The sequence below is a fragment of the Oncorhynchus kisutch genome, linkage group LG13 (assembly GCF_002021735.2).
Source record: "Oncorhynchus kisutch isolate 150728-3 linkage group LG13, Okis_V2, whole genome shotgun sequence".
NCBI lineage: Eukaryota > Metazoa > Chordata > Actinopteri > Salmoniformes > Salmonidae > Oncorhynchus > Oncorhynchus kisutch.
In genome coordinates, this window is record NC_034186.2 from 47,111,679 (window position 1) to 47,129,537 (window position 17,859).

The window sequence follows — 17,859 nt, forward strand, 5'->3', positions numbered from 1 at the left end:
CTGCCAGTCTGCAAGGAGCTGTCAGTCTGCAAGGAGCTGCCAGTCTGCAAGGAGCTGTCAGCCTGCATGGAGCAGTCAGAGCTGTCAGTCTGCATGAAGCAGCCAGAACTGCCAGTCTGCAAGGAGCTGCCAGTCTGCAGGGAGCTGTCAGTCTGCAAGGAGCTGCCAGTCTGCAAGGAGCTGCCAGTCTGCAATGAGCTGTCAGTCTGCAGGGAGCGGTCAGTCTGCAAGGAGCGGTCAGTCTGCAAGGAGCTGTCAGTCTGCAAGGAGCTGGCAGCCTACATGGAGCAGTCAGAGCTGTCAGTCTGCATAGAGCAGCTAGATCCGCCAGTCAACCAGAATCTTCCAGATCTGCTAGTCAACCAGAATCTTCCAGATCTGCTAATCAACCTGAATCTTCCAGATCCGCCAGCCAGCCAGGATCTACCGGAGCCTACTACCTACCTGAGCTTCATCTCAGTACTGGGCTTCCTCTCAGTACTGGGCTTCCTCTCAGTACTGGGCTTCCCCTCAGTTCCGGGCTGCCCCTCAGTTCCGGGCTGCCCCTCAGTTCCGGGCTGCCCCTCAGTTCCGGGCTGCCCCTCAGTCCCGAGCTGCCCCTCAGTCCCGAGCTGCCTCAGTCCCGAGCTGCCCCTCAGTCCCGAGCTGCCCCTCAGTCCCGAGCTGTCCCTCAGTCCCGAGATGCCCCTCAGTCACGAGCTGCCCCTCAGTCACGAGCTGCTCCTCAGTTCTGTGGGGTTCTGGGTGAGGACTATTAGGCCATGGTCGGCGGCGAGGGTGGATTATCCCAGGACGCGAAGGGGAGGAACTATGACATTTATGGAGTGGGGTCCACGTCCCGAGCCGGAGCCGCCACCATGGACAGACGCCCACCCGGACCCTCCCTATGGTTTTGAGGTGCATCCGGGAGTCCGCACCTTGGGGGGGGGGGGGGGTTCTGTCACGCCTTGGTCATTGTATTTTTGTGTTTTCGTTATATATTTGGTCAGGCCAGGGTGTGACAGGGGTTTATGTTATTGTATTTTCGTATTGGGGTTTGTAGTATTTGGGATCGCGGCTGATTAGGGGTGTTGTATAGGCTTGGCTGCCTGAGGCGGTTCTCAATCAGGAGTCAGGTGCTTCTCGTTGCCTCTGATTGGGAACCGTATTTAGGTAGCCTGAGTTCGCTTTGTTTTCGTGGGTGATTGTTCCTGTCTCTGTGTAGTTTCAACAGTATTAGGTTTCACGTTCCGTTTGTTGTTTTTTGTATTTATTAGTTATTTCATGTATCGTCACCATTCATTCATTAAAGAACATGAGTAACCACCACGCTGCATTTCGGTCCTCTCTTTCAACAAACGAAGAACGCCGTTACAGCAGGTTTAAAAATATATACTTCTGTGTATTGATTTTAAGAAAGGCATTGATGTTAATGGTTAGGTACAGTCATGCAACGATTGTACTTTTTTAGCAAATGCACTTTAGTTAAATCATCCCCCGTTGGGCGAAGTGGGCTGTCTTTGTTAGGAAGAAATAGTCTTCACACCGTTCACAACAAGCCAGGCAGCCCAAACTGCTGCATATACCCTAACTCTGTTGCAAGAGAAGTGACACATTTTCCCTAGTTAAAAGAAATTCATGTTAGCAGGCAATATTAACTAAATATGCAGGTTTAAAAATGTATACTTGTGTATTGATTTTAAGAAAGGCATTGATGTTTATGGTTAGGTACACATTGGAGCAACAACAGTCCTTTTTTGCAAATGCGCACCGCAGGACACGCTAGATAAACTTGTAATATCATCAACCATGTGTAGTTAACTAGTGATTATAATTGATTGATTGTTTTTTATAAGATAAGTTTAATGCTAGCTGGCAACTTACCTTGGCTTCTTACTGCATTCGCGTAACAGGCAGGCTCCTCGTGGAGTGCAATGGAAAGCAGGTGGTTAGAGTATTGGACTAGTTAAGGTTACAAGATTGAATCCTAGAGCTGACAAGGTAAAAATCTGTTGTTCTGCCACTGAACAAGGCAGTTAACCCGCCGTTCCTAGGCCGTCCTAGGCCGTCATTGAAAATAAGAATGTGTTCTTTTAACTGACTTGCCTAGTTAAATAAAGGTGTAAAAAAATAAAAATAAACATCTGCCAAATCGGTGTCCAAAAATACAGATTTCCGATTGTTTTGAAAACTTGAAATCGGCCCTAATTAATCGGCCATTCCGATTAATCGGCCGACCTCTACAATGGGCCTCAGGATCTCGTCACGGTATTTTTGTGTAATCAAATTGCCATCGATAAAATACAATTGTGTTTATTGTCCGTAGCTTATGCCTGCCCATGCCATAACCCGACCGCCATCATGGGGCACTCTGTTCATCAGGTTGATGGATTTTCTTGTCAAATAATAAATATTCATTAACAGGGATGTAAACAAATGTGTAGACAAAATTTGAAACAAATATTTTTTGGGTGCACATGGAACATTTCTGAAATCTTTTATTTCAGTTCATGAAATATGGGACCAACACTTTACATGCATACTTTTGTTCAATGTACTTTCAAATGAACTAATTCACCTTTTGCCCCTTTCATATTGATTAAGAGATGCATATTGTTGTCATTTTGAGTGATGTGGTATTGTGTTGTCATGTTGCAAAATGTGTGTGACAACATGTCTTAATGACACATTATTAATACATTCGTTGAGCAGTCGAGTCTTGCCATTTACTTCTCAGACTTGTGAAGGTAGGTGGTTTCTTGTTCATTTAATGCACCTGTCTGTTTTTTAAAAATTTGTAGCTGATCTATATCTAGATATGCACAAAGCCCCCATCTGATTATGGAATTAGTCAGCAAGAATGTTCAGCTTTATTTAAGTCAGGAAGTAAAAAATTACAGTTGTTTTAAACAAATGTACGGAAAGGAAAGTTAAGTCAAAAAGAAAAGGACTGGAGAGAGGCCTTGTCTAACAAAAGACAGTCAGCAAACACTGCATTTTCCAGCTGAATTATTAGATAATACTAGATTTGATTACAAATAAGCATACAATAAACATTTCGTTATGCAGTACTATAGAGTGCATTGGGATTGGTTGGGATTAAAAATAAATAAATACATAAAAATCCTTCTATTCAATACATCTTCATTCAACAAACACATCATGGCATTTTATGCAACAACTTAGAATGTCGAAGGCTACAGAGCACATTTTTAAACTTATACATCAGCACAACACTATACTGTAACCACAGCACAAAAACACGCACATGCACACACACACAAACATACACACACCAAGCACATTTATATCAAACACAGAAAACGGGGGCACATACCATCCACATATTGCTTCAAAGCAAAGCAACACTGAAAAGCACATTGAAAATCAACTACATCTACAAGAAGAGAGATGTTGCATTATGGAAATGCATGCATATTAGCAAAGTTTAGCTGCTTATGAGGTGTAAAAATGTGCATTGGGGGTGTGCGTTTTCCTAAACTGCCTTGGAAATGTGCTATACTTTTTCCTGATAAAGGACCTAATTGCTTATTCTGCTGAGACTATCTGATTGGGTAGGCTCATTTGGTAATGTGTAGCAATTGTAACCCTGAGAAAAGTGGGGGAAATTCTACAATCAAAATAAATACAAATAGCAGTGTATTTGAATTTCTAATGACAGTTTTTTTTTAAACGATAAGTGACAGCTGAGGCACTCTCACTCACGATTCTTACAAACATTGCGTGTGGCTACGATAAGGTGTTGCTGCTGCAAAAAATATTAAATTAAAGGCTCAAGTTACATAAGATATAATTAAAATAAATCAATGAAATCAATGAAATGTCATTCAGACAAAATGTCATTCCTTGCTACAGCTAAAATACTGACTGGTTTTTAGTTGGTGATGCAGAACGAACTGTGGCATGCATTTTATACCATATAGAGCAGCTGAAAAATGAAATAAAATCAATGTTGTTGCTTTTTGCTGTTGTGAGGTTAATAATATAGGATCGAGTTAGGCTCAAGAGTGGAGAGTAGATATAGGATGCCCAAAGCCTTGCCATTGATTTTATCACCACCAAAAATAAGAGGAACCTTCAGGGAGGGATGGGGAAGGGGGGGGGGGTTGCGATGGTTCTGCCCACCTTGGTTGTCACCGTCAGGAGGGGTTTCCCTTCGGAAGACGCCTTACTTGGTATCTCCTTCAGGACCATGGCAACAGTCTTATCTGCACCCCTAGAGTCTCTTCCCTATAACGGGTGAAATCAACAATGACTCGTGTCAGGACAATTCGTTCAGTCAATGTTTTTGCCCTCTAGGGCATCTTACCAACTTTACTTTATGATTATGGAATTATATGATAGGCTATGGTGAGCTAGGAAAAAACAGCAACATCGATTGAAAACATATCCACAATGCTATGACAATGGCTATGGAGGAGTCACTATACACAGATGAGCATGGTCTCTTGTTATCTTTAGGAGTTTGATCTGATATAGCTCGTATCTCTAATGATGATTAGATATACAACACAGATATCATCAGGAATGTGCTAGTTAGTCTCTCATTGCTTAGAACTCATGTCTATTGGAGCATGGCCATACTGTAAAGTTGCAATCACTTTTCAGTGTGACCTCTCCCATCCCACACCTATGCACACCCCCCAGACTTAGGTTAAATGTATATCCCATGGGAAAGCACTGTGATAATAAATGTACTCTAAGCCATCAAAATAAATAGCAGATTTTTTTTTTTTTTGCATTCATGTATTTCACACACTGTATGTACAGGGAAATTACCAAGTCTTTATAAATTCAGTATGCAGAAGCCCTATACAATCAAACAGGTTTCCAAAGTAGGAAACAAAATTATTCTTGCGAGAATCAAAGTCTATTCCACAAAACAATGTCTACCATAGGAAACAGACACAAATTTAGCTGAATATCAAATACAAAATGTCATGCTGTGTAGTGAGACTGTTGTTTTTGACATAGTGGAAACTCTGTTACCTAATTCGATTGTCTAGGGCCCTTTGTACTTTCCCTATAACCTGTATTAGAGAATAAGAATTTTTCTCAATTGACCCAGTGCTCCCAGTAAGCTTTATTCAAATATCATGGCACAATTTGTGCGCATTGCCCCAAAGAGAACCGTACAGCCACCTGCATCCACACTCCACCAACACTAATTGAACCCAACTGTATAGAGTCCCAGTCAAACGTTTGGACACACCTACTCATTCAAGGGTTTTTCTTTATTTGTTTTACAATTTTCTACATTGTAGAAGAAAAGTGAATGAAAAAACACATATGGAATCATGTATTAGCCACAAAAGTGTTAAACAAATCAAAAGGTATTTTCATGTTGTTTTAAGATTCTTCAAAGTAGCCACCCTTTGCCTTGATGACAGCTTTGCACACTCTTGGCATTTTCGCAACCAGCATCATGAGGTAGTCACCTGGAATGCCTTTCATTAACAGGTGTGCCTTGTTAAAAGTTAATTTGTGGAATTTCTTTCCTTCCGTTTGAGCCAATCAGTTGTGTTGTGACAAGGTAGGGCTGGTATACAGAAAACAGACCTATTTGGTAAAATACCAAGTGCATATTGGGGCAAGAACAGCTCAAATAAGCAAAGAGAAATGACCGTCCATTATTACTTTAAGACATGAAGGTCAGACAAGTACAATTTTAAGAGCTTTGAAAGTTTCTTCAAGTGCAGTCGCAAAAACCATGATGAAACTGGTGCTCTCAAGAGGACCGCCACAAGAATGGAAGACCCAGAGTTACCTCTGCTGCAGAGGATAAGTTCATTAGAGTTAACTGCACTTCAGATTGCAGCCCAAATAAATGCTTCAAAAAGTTAAAGTAACAGACACATCTCAACATCAACTGTTCAGAGGAGACTGTGTGAATCAGGCCTTCATGGTCAAATTGCTGCAAAAAAAAACACTACTAAAGAACACCAATAATAAGAAGAGACTTGCTTGGACCAAGAAACACGAGCAATGGACATTAGACCGGTGGAAATCTGTCCTTTGGTGAGACGCAGAGTAGGTGAACGGATGATCTCCGCATGTGTGTTTCCCACACTCCATGAAGCATGGAGGAGGAAGTTTGATGGTGTGGGGGTGTTTTGCTGGTGACACTATCAGTGATTTATTTAGAATTCAAGGCACAATTAACCAGCATGTCTACCACAGTATTCTGCATCGATACGCTATCCCATCTAGTTTGCGCTTAGTTTTATCATTTGTTTTTCAACAGGACAATGACCCAACACACCTGTGTAAGGGATATTTGACCAAGAAGGAGAGTGATGGAGTTTTTGTATTTATTTTACTAGGCAAGTCAGTTAAGAACAAATTCTTATTAACAATGACGGCCTAGGAATAGTGGGTTAACAGCCTTGTTCAGGGGCAGAACGACAGATTTTTACCTTGTCAGCTCAGGGATTCGATCTAGCAACCTTTCGGTTACTGGCCCAGCGCTCTAACCACTAGGCTTACCTGCCACCCCACCAGATAACCTGGTCTCCACAATCACCCGACCTCAACACAGTTGAGATGGTTTGGGATGAGTTGGACCGCAAAGTGAAGGAAAAGCAGCCAACAAGTGCTCAGCATATGTGGGAACTCCTTCAAGACTGTTGGAAAAGCATTCCAGGTGAAGCTGGTTGAGAGAATTCCAAGAGTGTGCAAAGCTGTCATCAATGCAACGGGTGGCTACTTTGCATAAACTAAAATGTGAAATATATTTTGATTTGCTTAAAACTTTCTTGCTTAATACATGATTCCATATGTGATATTTAATAGTTTTGATGTCTTCACAATTATTCTGCAATGTAGAAAATAACAACAAAAAATAAACTTCAGTGAGTAGGTGTGTCCAAACTTTTTACTGGTAATGTATATTCTTTGGCTAAATCTGTATTTCCACTAATCTTTTGAGTGGTTGATGATATATATATTTTTAAATGGCAGCAGGCAAAGGAGAGTGAGTTATAATAGTTCTATGTTGCAAAATATGTCCAATGAACTGTGGATTGTGTAGGAGGTATTGTGTCTTCAACAGTTTGGGGTCACATCAAATTGATCAGAAATACAACGTAGACATTGTTAATGTTGTAAATGACTATTGTAGCTGGAAATGGCAGATTTTTATGGAATATCTACATAGGAGTAAGAGGCCCAATATCAGCAACTATCATTCCTCTGTTCCAATGGCACGTTGTGTTAGCTAATCCAAGTTATCATTTTAAAAGACTAATTGATTATTAGAAAACCCTTTTGCAATTATGTTAGCACAGCTGAAAACAGTTGTTCTGATTAAAGGAGTAATAAAACTGGCCTTCTTTAGACTAGTTGAGTATCTGGAGCATCAGCATTTGTGGGTTCGATTAAAGGCTCAAAACAACCAGAAACAAAGAACTTTCTTCTGAAACCCGTCAGTCTATTCTTGTTCTGAGAAATGAAGGCTATTCCATGTGAGAAATTGCCAAGAAACTGAAGATCTTGCACAACACTGTGTCCTACTCCCTTCACAGAACAGCACAAACTGTCTCTAACCAGAATTGAAAGAGGAGTGGGAGGCCCCGGTGCACAACTGAGCAAGAGGACAAGTACATTAGAGTGTCATTAGACAAGTACATTAGAGTGTAATATACAGTTTCTTGCGAAAGTATTCGGCCCCCTTGAACTTTGCGACCTTTTACCACATTTCAGGCTTCAAACATAAAGATATAAAACTGTATTTTTTTGTGAAGAATCAACAACAAGTGGGACACAATCATGAAGTGGAACGACATTTATTGGATATTTTTTTAACAAATCAAAAACTGAAAAATTGGGCGTGCAAATTATTCAGCCCCTTTACTTTCAGTGCAGCAAACTCTCTCCAGAAGTTCAGTGAGGATCTCTGAATGATCCAATGTTGACCTAAATGACTAATGATGATAAATACAATCCACCTGTGTGTAATCAAGTCTCCGTATAAATGCACCTGCACTGTGATAGTCTCAGAGGTCCGTTAAAAGCGCAGAGAGCATCATGAAGAACAAGGAACACACCAGGCAGGTCCGAGATACTGTTGTGAAGGATTTGGATACAAAAAGATTTCCCAAGCTTTAAACAGCCCAAGGAGCACTGTGCAAGCGATAATATTGAAATGGAAGGAGTATCAGACCACTGCAAATCTACCAAGACCTGGCCGTCCCTCTAAACTTTCAGCTCATACAAGGAGAAGACTGATCAGAGATGCAGCCAAGAGGCCCATGATCACTCTGGATGAACTGCAGAGATCTACAGCTGAGGTGGGAGACTCTGTCCATAGGACAACAATCAGTCGTATATTGCACACATCTGGCCTTTATGGAAGAGTGGCAAGAAGAAAGCCATTTCTTAAAGATATCCATAAAAAGTGTCGTTTAAAGTTTGCCACAAGCCACCTGGGAGACACACCAAACATGTGGAAGAAGGTGCTCTGGTCAGATGAAACCAAAATTGAACTTTTTGGCAACAATGCAAAATGTTATGTTTGGTGTAAAAGCAACACAGCTCATCACCCTGAACACACCATCCCCACTGTCAAACATGGTGGTGGCAGCATCATGGTTTGGGCCTGCTTTTCTTCAGCAGGGACAGGGAAGATGGTTAAAATTGATGGGAAGATGGATGGAGCCAAATACAGGACCATTCTGGAAGAAAACCTGATGGAGTCTGCAAAAGACCTGAGACTGGGACGGAGATTTGTCTTCCAACAAGACAATGATCCAAAACATAAAGCAAAATCTACAATGGAATGGTTCAAAAATAAACATATCCAGGTGTTATAATGGCCAAGTCAAAGTCCAGACCTGAATCCAATCGAGAATCTGTGGAAAGAACTGAAAACTGCTGTTTTCACAAATGCTCTCCATCCAACCTCACTGAGCTCGAGCTGTTTTGCAAAACTGATAGAGTCATACCCCAAGCGACTTACAGCTGTAATCGCAGCCTGAAATGTGGCAAAAGGTCGCAAAGTTCAAGGGGGCCAAATACTTTCGCAAGGCACTGTAGTTAGTTTCTACAAAACTGTAGTGTTCTTTATGGCTTCTTTTATCATGCAGTGTTCACGTGCTGTTACGGTTTTCTTCCGTCGAAGGAGAGTCGGACCAAAATGCAGCGTGGTAAGTTACATACATGTTTAATAATGAAGAAAAGCGAACAATACAAAAACAACAAACGGAATGTAAAAACCTATACAGCCTATCTGGTGAACAACAAACACAGAGACAGGAACAATCACCCACGAAACACTCAAAGAATACGGCTGCCTAAATATGGTTCCCAATCAGAGACAACGAGAATCACCTGCCTCTGATTGAGAACCGCCTCAGGCAACCATAGACTTTGCTAGAACACCCCACTAAGCCACAATCCCAAACCTACGAAAAACCCCCATACATAAACACAACACAAAATAAACCCATGTCACACCCTGGCCTGACCAAATAAAGAAAGAAAACACAAAATACTAAGACCAGGGCGTGACAGAACCCCCCCCCCAAGGTGAGGACTCCCGGCCGCACACCTAAACCCATAGGGGAGGGTCCGGGTGGGCATCTGTCCACGGTGGCGGCTCCGGCTCGGGACGTGGACCCCACTCCAACCAAGTCTTAGTCCCCCTGTAGGGGGACGCGTCCTTTGATTGGCGACCCTCGCCGCCGACCTAAGCCTAATAATCCTCACCAAGGACCACACTGGACTGAGGGGAAGCTCGGGACTGAGGGGAAGCTCGGGACTGAAGGGGTAGCTCGTGATTGAGGGGAAGCTCGGGACTGCGGGGTAGCTCGGGACTGAGGGGTAGCTCAGCACTGAGGGGAAGCCCAGTACTGAGGGGAAGCCCAGTACCGAGAGGAAGCCCAGTACCGAGAGGAAGCCCAGTACCGAGAGGAAGCCCAGTACTGAGAGGAAGCCCAGTACTGAGAGGAAGCCCAGTGCTGAGAGGAAGCTCAGGCAGGTAGTTGGCTCTGGCAGATCCTGGCTGACTGGTGGATCCTGGCTGACTGGCGGATCTGGAAGATCCTGGCTGACTGGCGGATCCTGGCTGACTGGCGGATCCTGGCTGACTGGCGGCTCTGCCTGCTCTGGCTGCTCCATGCAGACTGGCAGCTCCATGCAGACTGGCAGCTCTGGCTGCTCCATGCAGACTGGCAGCTCCATGCAGACTGGCAGCTCTGGCTGCTCCATGCAGACTGGCAGCTCTGGCTGCTCCATGCAGACTGGCAGCTCTGGCTGCTCCATGCAGACTGGCAGCTCCATGCGGACTGGCAGCTCTGGCTGCTCCATGCAGACTGGCAGCTCTGGCTGCTCCATGCAGACTGGCAGCTCTGGCTGCTCCATGCAGACTGGCAGCTCTGGCTGCGCTGAACAGGCAGGAGACTCCGGCAGCGCTGGAGAGGAGGAAGGCTCTGGCAGCGCTAAACAGGCAGGAGATTCCGGCAGCGCTGGAGAGGAGGTAGGCTCTGATAGCGCTAGACAGGCGGGAGACTCCGGCAGCACTGGAGAGGAGGAAGGCTCTGGCAGCGCTAAACGTCCTCATGGACGACGAGCTCTCAACCTCTTCTAGTGAGATCTGGACCTCCATCACTTCTCTAATGTCCTCCGGCAACCGCCTGGACAAGTGTTCTAAAAACACATTTCCCTGCTCTACATCTATTTCCCTTTCCTTAAATAAACCTTGGAAATGATCAGTTGTCACCCTGACCATATCCTCTGGTTCTCTAACTATACTACCATTTCCTTCCCTAACGCCATGCATTACCTTTCTACTCTGTCTGGCCCTAACCGACTTAAAGAACATAGCAGAACAAGTCTCATTGTGTTCTAGAAAGCCACTATGCGCACGCTCCAGGAAAGCTCGAGCCTTCCGCTCCTGCAACTCCCTGAGCTGCGCCTTTAGGGTTGCAGATCTCTCCCAGTCAAACGACCCGCCGAGGTTGCCTGCCTCGTACTCGAGTTCAATTAACCTTTGGATACGATCCACCTCCCTCCTCTCCTCCCTTTTTTTCCGCTTGCAATACCCTATTATAAAAGCCCTAATCCTCACCTTAACTAATTCCCACCACTCTAACACCCCCTCGCACATGGACCGGAGGCCTTCAAGCCTCCAAAAGAAACCATAAAACCCGTCAACAAAAGCCTGCTCCTCCAGCACATCCCGATCTAACTTCCAGTACCCCCTACCAAAGAGGCAGACTGGCGACCCCACCTGCAGGAGCACCCCGTCGTGATCCGAAAAGAAAACAGGCAACAGCCGCCCAGACAACTTACCCAAAGATCTGGGTACAAAAATATAGTCGAGCCTCCGCTCAACCCCCCTGGAGTTGCGCCATGTAGGACCGGCCATTTTCGGAGTAGTGTGCAGACCACCATCAACCAGACCATGGCAAGCCATTAGCCTGGTAATGGCGCCTGCACTGCTATCCCCCCCTATTCCTAAATCTGTATTAAAATACGATCACTCATTTCCTATTTGTGACACACAGGGGCGTCAGACAGTCCACCATCTCCCTCCTGTCTGCCACCACCTGTGGCCCATACACCACCACTAATCTAAATTTACAATCCCTTATCGTGACATCCACCCCTATAACCCTCCCCTGCATTACCACAAAAGAATCCTCCACTTTTACCTCCCTGTGCCCACACAAAATCCCTACCCCCGATGAGTGCACCCCCCCAATACCCCAAACCGACTCCCCCTTGTCCCACTCCCTCTTAAACCTACTAACATCCCCTCCATCCCTCAGGTGAACCTCCTGTAAAAAACAAAAATCAAACCCCACACCCTCCAAATAACTAAAAACCGCCCTCCTCTTAACAAAATCCCTTAAACCCCTTACATTTAAAGTAACAAAAGTAAAATTAGACCCCATGAAAGAATCAAATAAAATCATGTAATACACTCAAATTCTAAACCCAGACAGAAAAAAACAAAAACAGGAGACTCACCCGATGCTCCCCTGCTCCATATCTACCGGTGAAAACACCATCCATACCCCCGACATCCCCCCCTCTTCCTCCAGCTCACCAACCCAGGATGCAGGAATAGTGTTTGGCTCCAGGGTGCCCCGCACCCTGGGTCTACCTCCACACTCCTCCCCAGTGCTGCAGCTGGTTTGGAAAAAAATCGGGGAGGCTGAGTCCCCAAACAAAAAACTCCCCACCTCCTCCTGTACCCAGTCCTGAGTCTTGTTAGGTGTGTCCCCACCCAACAGAAGTTGAGGGCCTGGGGAAACCAGCAGCAACCCAGAGGTTTCTCCCACCCCCATCACTCTCTTGACCATCCCCTCCCTCTCACTGTCGGCCAATCGCACCCTCCTCTTCATTCTCTTCTTTGGTGATGGCGGCAGTGGAGAGATACCACCCTCCCCCCCGCCAGCTCGTCCACCATACCCCTCATCTCTTCCACCAGGGCACTTTCCCCCCAGTCCACTTGCTCTTCCACCATCTCCTTCTCCAACACTCCTCCCTCGCTTTCTTCTCTCTCATGCTCACTCCACTCGGTTGCCTTCTTCCACCGCTTTTCCTGGTTCTCCTACTCCCGTGCCTTCTGTTTCCTTCTCTCTTCCATCCGCCGCTTCTTGCTCCTCCTCCTTCCTTGCCGCCTTCCCCTCTGGACCTGTACTCTGGTCATGAGGCTTGCTTCCTTCCCCTCCTCTTCTTCCCCCATCCCCCGCTCCTGCTCCCCCCCCCAGCCGCAGACGCATATGACCTCTGACGAGCCGGGCACCCCCGCCACAGGTGTGCTGACGAGCCACACCCGTGGCACGCCTTAGGCTTGTCACAATCCCTCGCCTCGTGTTCCTCAGATCACAAAATCTGCATTTTCTTGTGCTGCACGAGGCGAAAATGTGGCCGTAGGCCATACAGCGACTGCAAAATGGGGGCTGACGTGCATAAAACAACGTCCCCCTGTCAGCCCCTAGGGAGAACATAGCAGGAGGATGGAGGTAGCCACCATGTCCCTTTGGGTCCTCCCTGAGGAGGGCCTGGAAGCCTCTCCTCCCATTCCAAAACCCAAGGGAGTCTTTGAGGTGCCTTGCTGAGGAGACGTTATCCATGTATCTCCCCAGAAAGGCCCTCACCTCTTCGTCCTTAACATATGGATTGTAAATGTTGACAGTTACAACCCTAAAGTTGTTCTTCGCCAGGCTTGTTATTTCATAGTGGCTCATCGGCCTCTCACCTCCCACTGCTCTTGCCCTTCTCAGGATATCATCGTGTTTCTCCTCTGTATATAGTGCCACGTCGTATGCTCCCTCCAACGAGTTGGAAACATAACACGTCCTTCACCGTCAGCTTTAGAATCCCCATCAATATTATCCTTCCAAAAGTTTCCCGTCCTAAAGGCTCCAACTCCTTTTCCTTCCAAGCAAACCGAATCGTGTTGGCCAGCCCAATCCCAGGGACCGACCGTGTTGATGTATTTTGCACCATCTCCGCAAGGAGAATGGCACTCGTTCTCTTTTCCAAAACAATAAAACAATAAAAAAAAAAAATCCAAAGTGAGTGAGTCTATTTTTTTTAATAAAAAATAATTTATTATCTTCAATACCATTCATTCTTTACAACTCATAATTTTCATACATACTCAAATAATGGTATTTTAATTTAACTAATTTAACTAAACATAAACCCCAAACAAAACCTCAGGGGAGCATCTTCCCTCCCGTCACCCTACAAAATACCTTTCCCTATCTCCCCATCCCTAATCTATCCCCTTACAAATCTAAATGACACCCAGCCCTAAACCCCCCTTCCACCTCTCCCGAGCAGCATGCTGCCCCCACTTCCTCTCCTCCCTCTTCATCCTCCCCCTCAAATCTCCTTCCACCCTCCTCACTATCCCTTCCACCCCCCAATCTCTCCCTGTCTTCACCATGTTCTGCCTGGCTTCCCACAGCCCCCGTTTAAAGAGACTCATGAGAAGCCAGAGCAGAAACCTGTCCCTATCCGTCCCTCTCGCTCTCCCTACACCTCTCTCTAACCTGGCCCATGTCAATACAAAATCCCCCCTTACCAAACCTAACAACACCCGTGCCCTAGACCATACTACTCCGGCAAAGGCACAGTCCCAAAAGACATGGCGCACAGTCTCCTCCCTGCCACAAGAGGATCTTGGACAGGTGGGGGATTGCACCAAACTATACCGGTACATGATGGAACGTACCGGCAAGCACCTATGGAGGCTCAACCAATTCAGGTCCTTGAGCCTGTTGTCCAGACCCCGCGTCTGCACTCCCTCCCAGACCACTTCCGAGATGCCCACTACAGGCACCGGACTCCCTGCCTTTCTGGCCTCCTCGTACAGGTGCCTGTGATCTAAACCTACTCGGGCAACTTCAACCTCAGGGTGCGCACGCAGCCACTTGGCCGCATGACCAAAGTGCCACGGCAGCTGTTCTGCCCGAGGACCCGTGTTAGACCACACCATTATGCTTCTCGCCTGATATGAGAAGAACACCCGCAGGAGGTAACCGGATGGGTGTATCACTGGATGAGCAAGCTCCGTTAACAAGAAAGAAACAAAAATTGTGTCCAGCTTGAGGGGGAAATGTGGTACCCCCCTACCTCCCTCCCCGATGGGACAGATCATGCGCGCCCTGGCGACCCACTCGCACCTGCCACTCCACATGAACTGAAACACAAGCCTCACTAGAGGCCTCCTCAGACAAGCCGGCAATGGGTAGATGTACGCCAAATACAAAAGAGACGGCAACACATCCACTTTTAGGACCAGGACTTTGCCCATAAAAGACAAATACCTAGCCTTCCACATTGCTAGCTTCCTCTGTACCACTGCGATACGCATGTTCCAGTTCAGCGTCGCTGAGCCGGAGGTCTCAAAATGGACCCCGAGAATCCTCAGGGCCCCCTCACAGAGAGATAACCCCCCGGGCACATCCGTTCTACCGCGCCATCTACCGAAAAAACTTGACGGAAGACTTTGCATGGTTCAGAACCGCTCCCGACGCTCGGGTGAAATCCCCAAAGATGGCAAGGGACCTTGTCAGGCACGAGTCCTTGCACAGCAGCAAGGAAGTGTCGTCGGCGTACTGCGTCATCTTAACACGCAGCCCACCACTTCCAGGGATCAACAAGCCTTCCACCCCTGTGTCTGCCCTAATGGCAGCCCCCAGAGGCTCCATGTACAGAACGAAGAGGAGAGCCGAGAGTGGGCACCCCTGCCTGACCCCAGACGAGAGGTCAAAAACGTCACCCAAGTGACTATTTACACTAACTCGGCACCCCGCTCCGACATATAATGTACGAATCCATCCTATGAACTTCTCCCCAAATCCTAATCGACCTAACACTCTGAATAAAAAGGATCTATTCACGCGATCAAAGGCTTTCGCCTGATCTAGCGCTGCTACCATTAAAGGCAGTCCTCTATCTTCAACCCAAGCGATAGAGTCCCTGATTAACTGTAGGTTCCATCTAATAGAGCGGCCCTCTACCCCGCACGTCTGATCCTCATGAACGACGTAGGGAAGGGCTGTGCGCAACCGGTCTGCTAAAACCTTTGCAAGTAGCTTGTAATCTACGCACAGCATGGTCAATGGCCGCCAGTTGCCAAGGTCTGTTACCTCCCCCTTCTTATATAAAAGTGACAGCACACCAACAGCCATTGATCCCCCCGGGACCCCCGTCTCAAGGATGGCCTTCAAGACTTCGAGGACCACTGGTCCAAGTATACCCCAAAACTTGAGATAAAACTCAGCCGGCAGCCCATCCATCCCAGGCACCTTCCCTTTTCCCATCCTCCTAAGAGCGCTCTCAACCTCTTCTAGTGAAATCTGGGCCTCCATCACTTCTCTAATGTCCTCCGGCAACCGCCTGGACAAGTGTTCTAAAAACACATTTCCCTGCTCTACATCTATTTCCCTTTCCTTAAATAAACCTTGGAAATGATCAGTTGTCACCCTGACCATATCCTCTGGTTCTCTAACTATACTACCATTTTCTTCCCTAATGCCATGCATTACCTTCCTACTCTGTCTGGCCCTAACCGACTTAAAGAACATAGCGGAACAAGTCTCATTGTGTTCTAGAAAGCCACTATGCGCACGCTCCAGGAAAGCTCGAGCCTTCCGCTCCTGCAACTCCCTGAGCTGCGCCTTTAGGGTAGCGGATCTCTCCCAGTCAAACGACCCGCCGAGGTTGCCTGCCTCATACTCGAGTTCAATTAACCTTTGGATACGATCCACCTCCCTCCTCTCCTCCCTTTTTTTCCTCTTGCAATACCCTATTATAAAAGCCCTAATCCTCACCTTAACTAATTCCCACCACTCTAACACCCCCTCGCACATGGACCGGAGGCCTTCAAGCCTCCAAAAGAAATCATAAAACCTGTCAACAAAAGCCTGCTCCTCCAGCACATCCCGATCTAACTTCCAGTACCCCCTACCAAAGAGGCAGACTGGAGACCCCACCTGCAGGAGCACCCCGTCGTGATCCGAAAAGAAAACAGGCAACAGCCGCCCAGACAACTTACCCAAAGACCTGGGTACAAAAATATAGTCGAGCCTCCGCTCAACCCCCCTGGAGTTGCGCCATGTAGGACCGGCCATTTTCGGAGTAGTGTGCAGACCACCATCAACCAGACCATGGCAAGCCATTAGCCTGGTAATGGCGCCTGCACTGCTATCCCCCCCTATTCCTAAATCTGTATTAAAATCCCCCCCTATCACTAATTTCCTATTTGTGACACACAGGGGCGTCAGACAGTCCACCATCTCCCTCCTGTCTGCCACCACCTGTGGCCCATACACCACCACTAATCTAAATTTACAATCCCTTATCGAGACATCCACCCCTATAACCCTCCCCTGCATTACCACAAAAGAATCCTCCACTTTTACCTCCCTGTGCCCACACAAAATCCCTACCCCCGATGAGTGCACCCCCCCAATACCCCAAACCGACTCCCCCTTGTCCCACTCCCTCTTAAACCTACTAACATCCCCTCCATCCCTCAGGTGAACCTCCTGTAAAAAACAAAAATCAAACCCCACACCCTCCAAATAACTAAAAACCGCCCTCCTCTTAACAAAATCCCTTAAACCCCTTACATTTAAAGTAACAAAAGTAAAATTAGACCCCATGAAAGAATCAAATAAAAACATGTAATACACTCAAATTCTAAACCCAGACAGAAAAAAAACAAAAACAGGAGACTCACCCGATGCTCCCCTGCTCCATATCTACCGGTGAAAACACCATCCGTACTCCCGACATCCCCCCCACTTCCTCCATCTCACCAACCCAGGATGCAGGAATAGTGTTTGGCTCCGGGGTGCCCTGCACCCTGGGTCTACCCCCACAATCCTCCCCCTCCCCAGTGCTGCAGCTGGATTGGAAAAAAATCGGGGAGGCTGAGTCCCCAAACAAAAAACTCCCCACCTCCTCCTGTACCCAGTCCTGAGTCTTGTTAGGTGTGTCCCCACCCAACAGAAGTTGAGGGCCTGGGGAAACCAGCAGCAACCCAGAGGTTTCTCCCACCCCCATCACTCTCTTGACCATCCCCTCCCTCTCACTGTCGGCCAATCGCACCCTCCTCTTCATTCTCTTCTTTGGTGATGGCGGCAGTGGAGAGATACCACCCTCCCCCCCGCCAGCTCGTCCACCATACCCCTCATCTCTTCCACCAGGGCACTTTCCCCCCAGTCCACTTGCTCTTCCACCATCTCCTTCTCCAACACTCCTCCCTCGCTTTCTTCTCTCTCATGCTCACTCCACTCGGTTGCCTTCTTCCACCGCTTTTCCTGGTTCTCCTACTCCCGTGCCTTCTGTTTCCTTCTCTCTTCCATCCGCCGCTTCTTGCTCCTCCTCCTT

General features: G+C 46.9%; 1 protein-coding gene across 1 annotated transcript in view; it reads right to left on the reverse strand.

Moving 5' to 3' along the window:
* The window catches only part of LOC109902931 (PEX5-related protein), a 170,756-nt gene that overhangs the window by 81,454 nt on the left and 71,443 nt on the right, over nucleotides 1-17,859 (reverse strand). Inside the window, exon 2 of the mRNA XM_031838078.1 lies at nucleotides 4,126-4,230. Coding sequence (XP_031693938.1) covers nucleotides 4,126-4,230 — 105 coding nt within the window. The remainder of the gene's footprint in view (nucleotides 1-4,125; nucleotides 4,231-17,859) is intronic.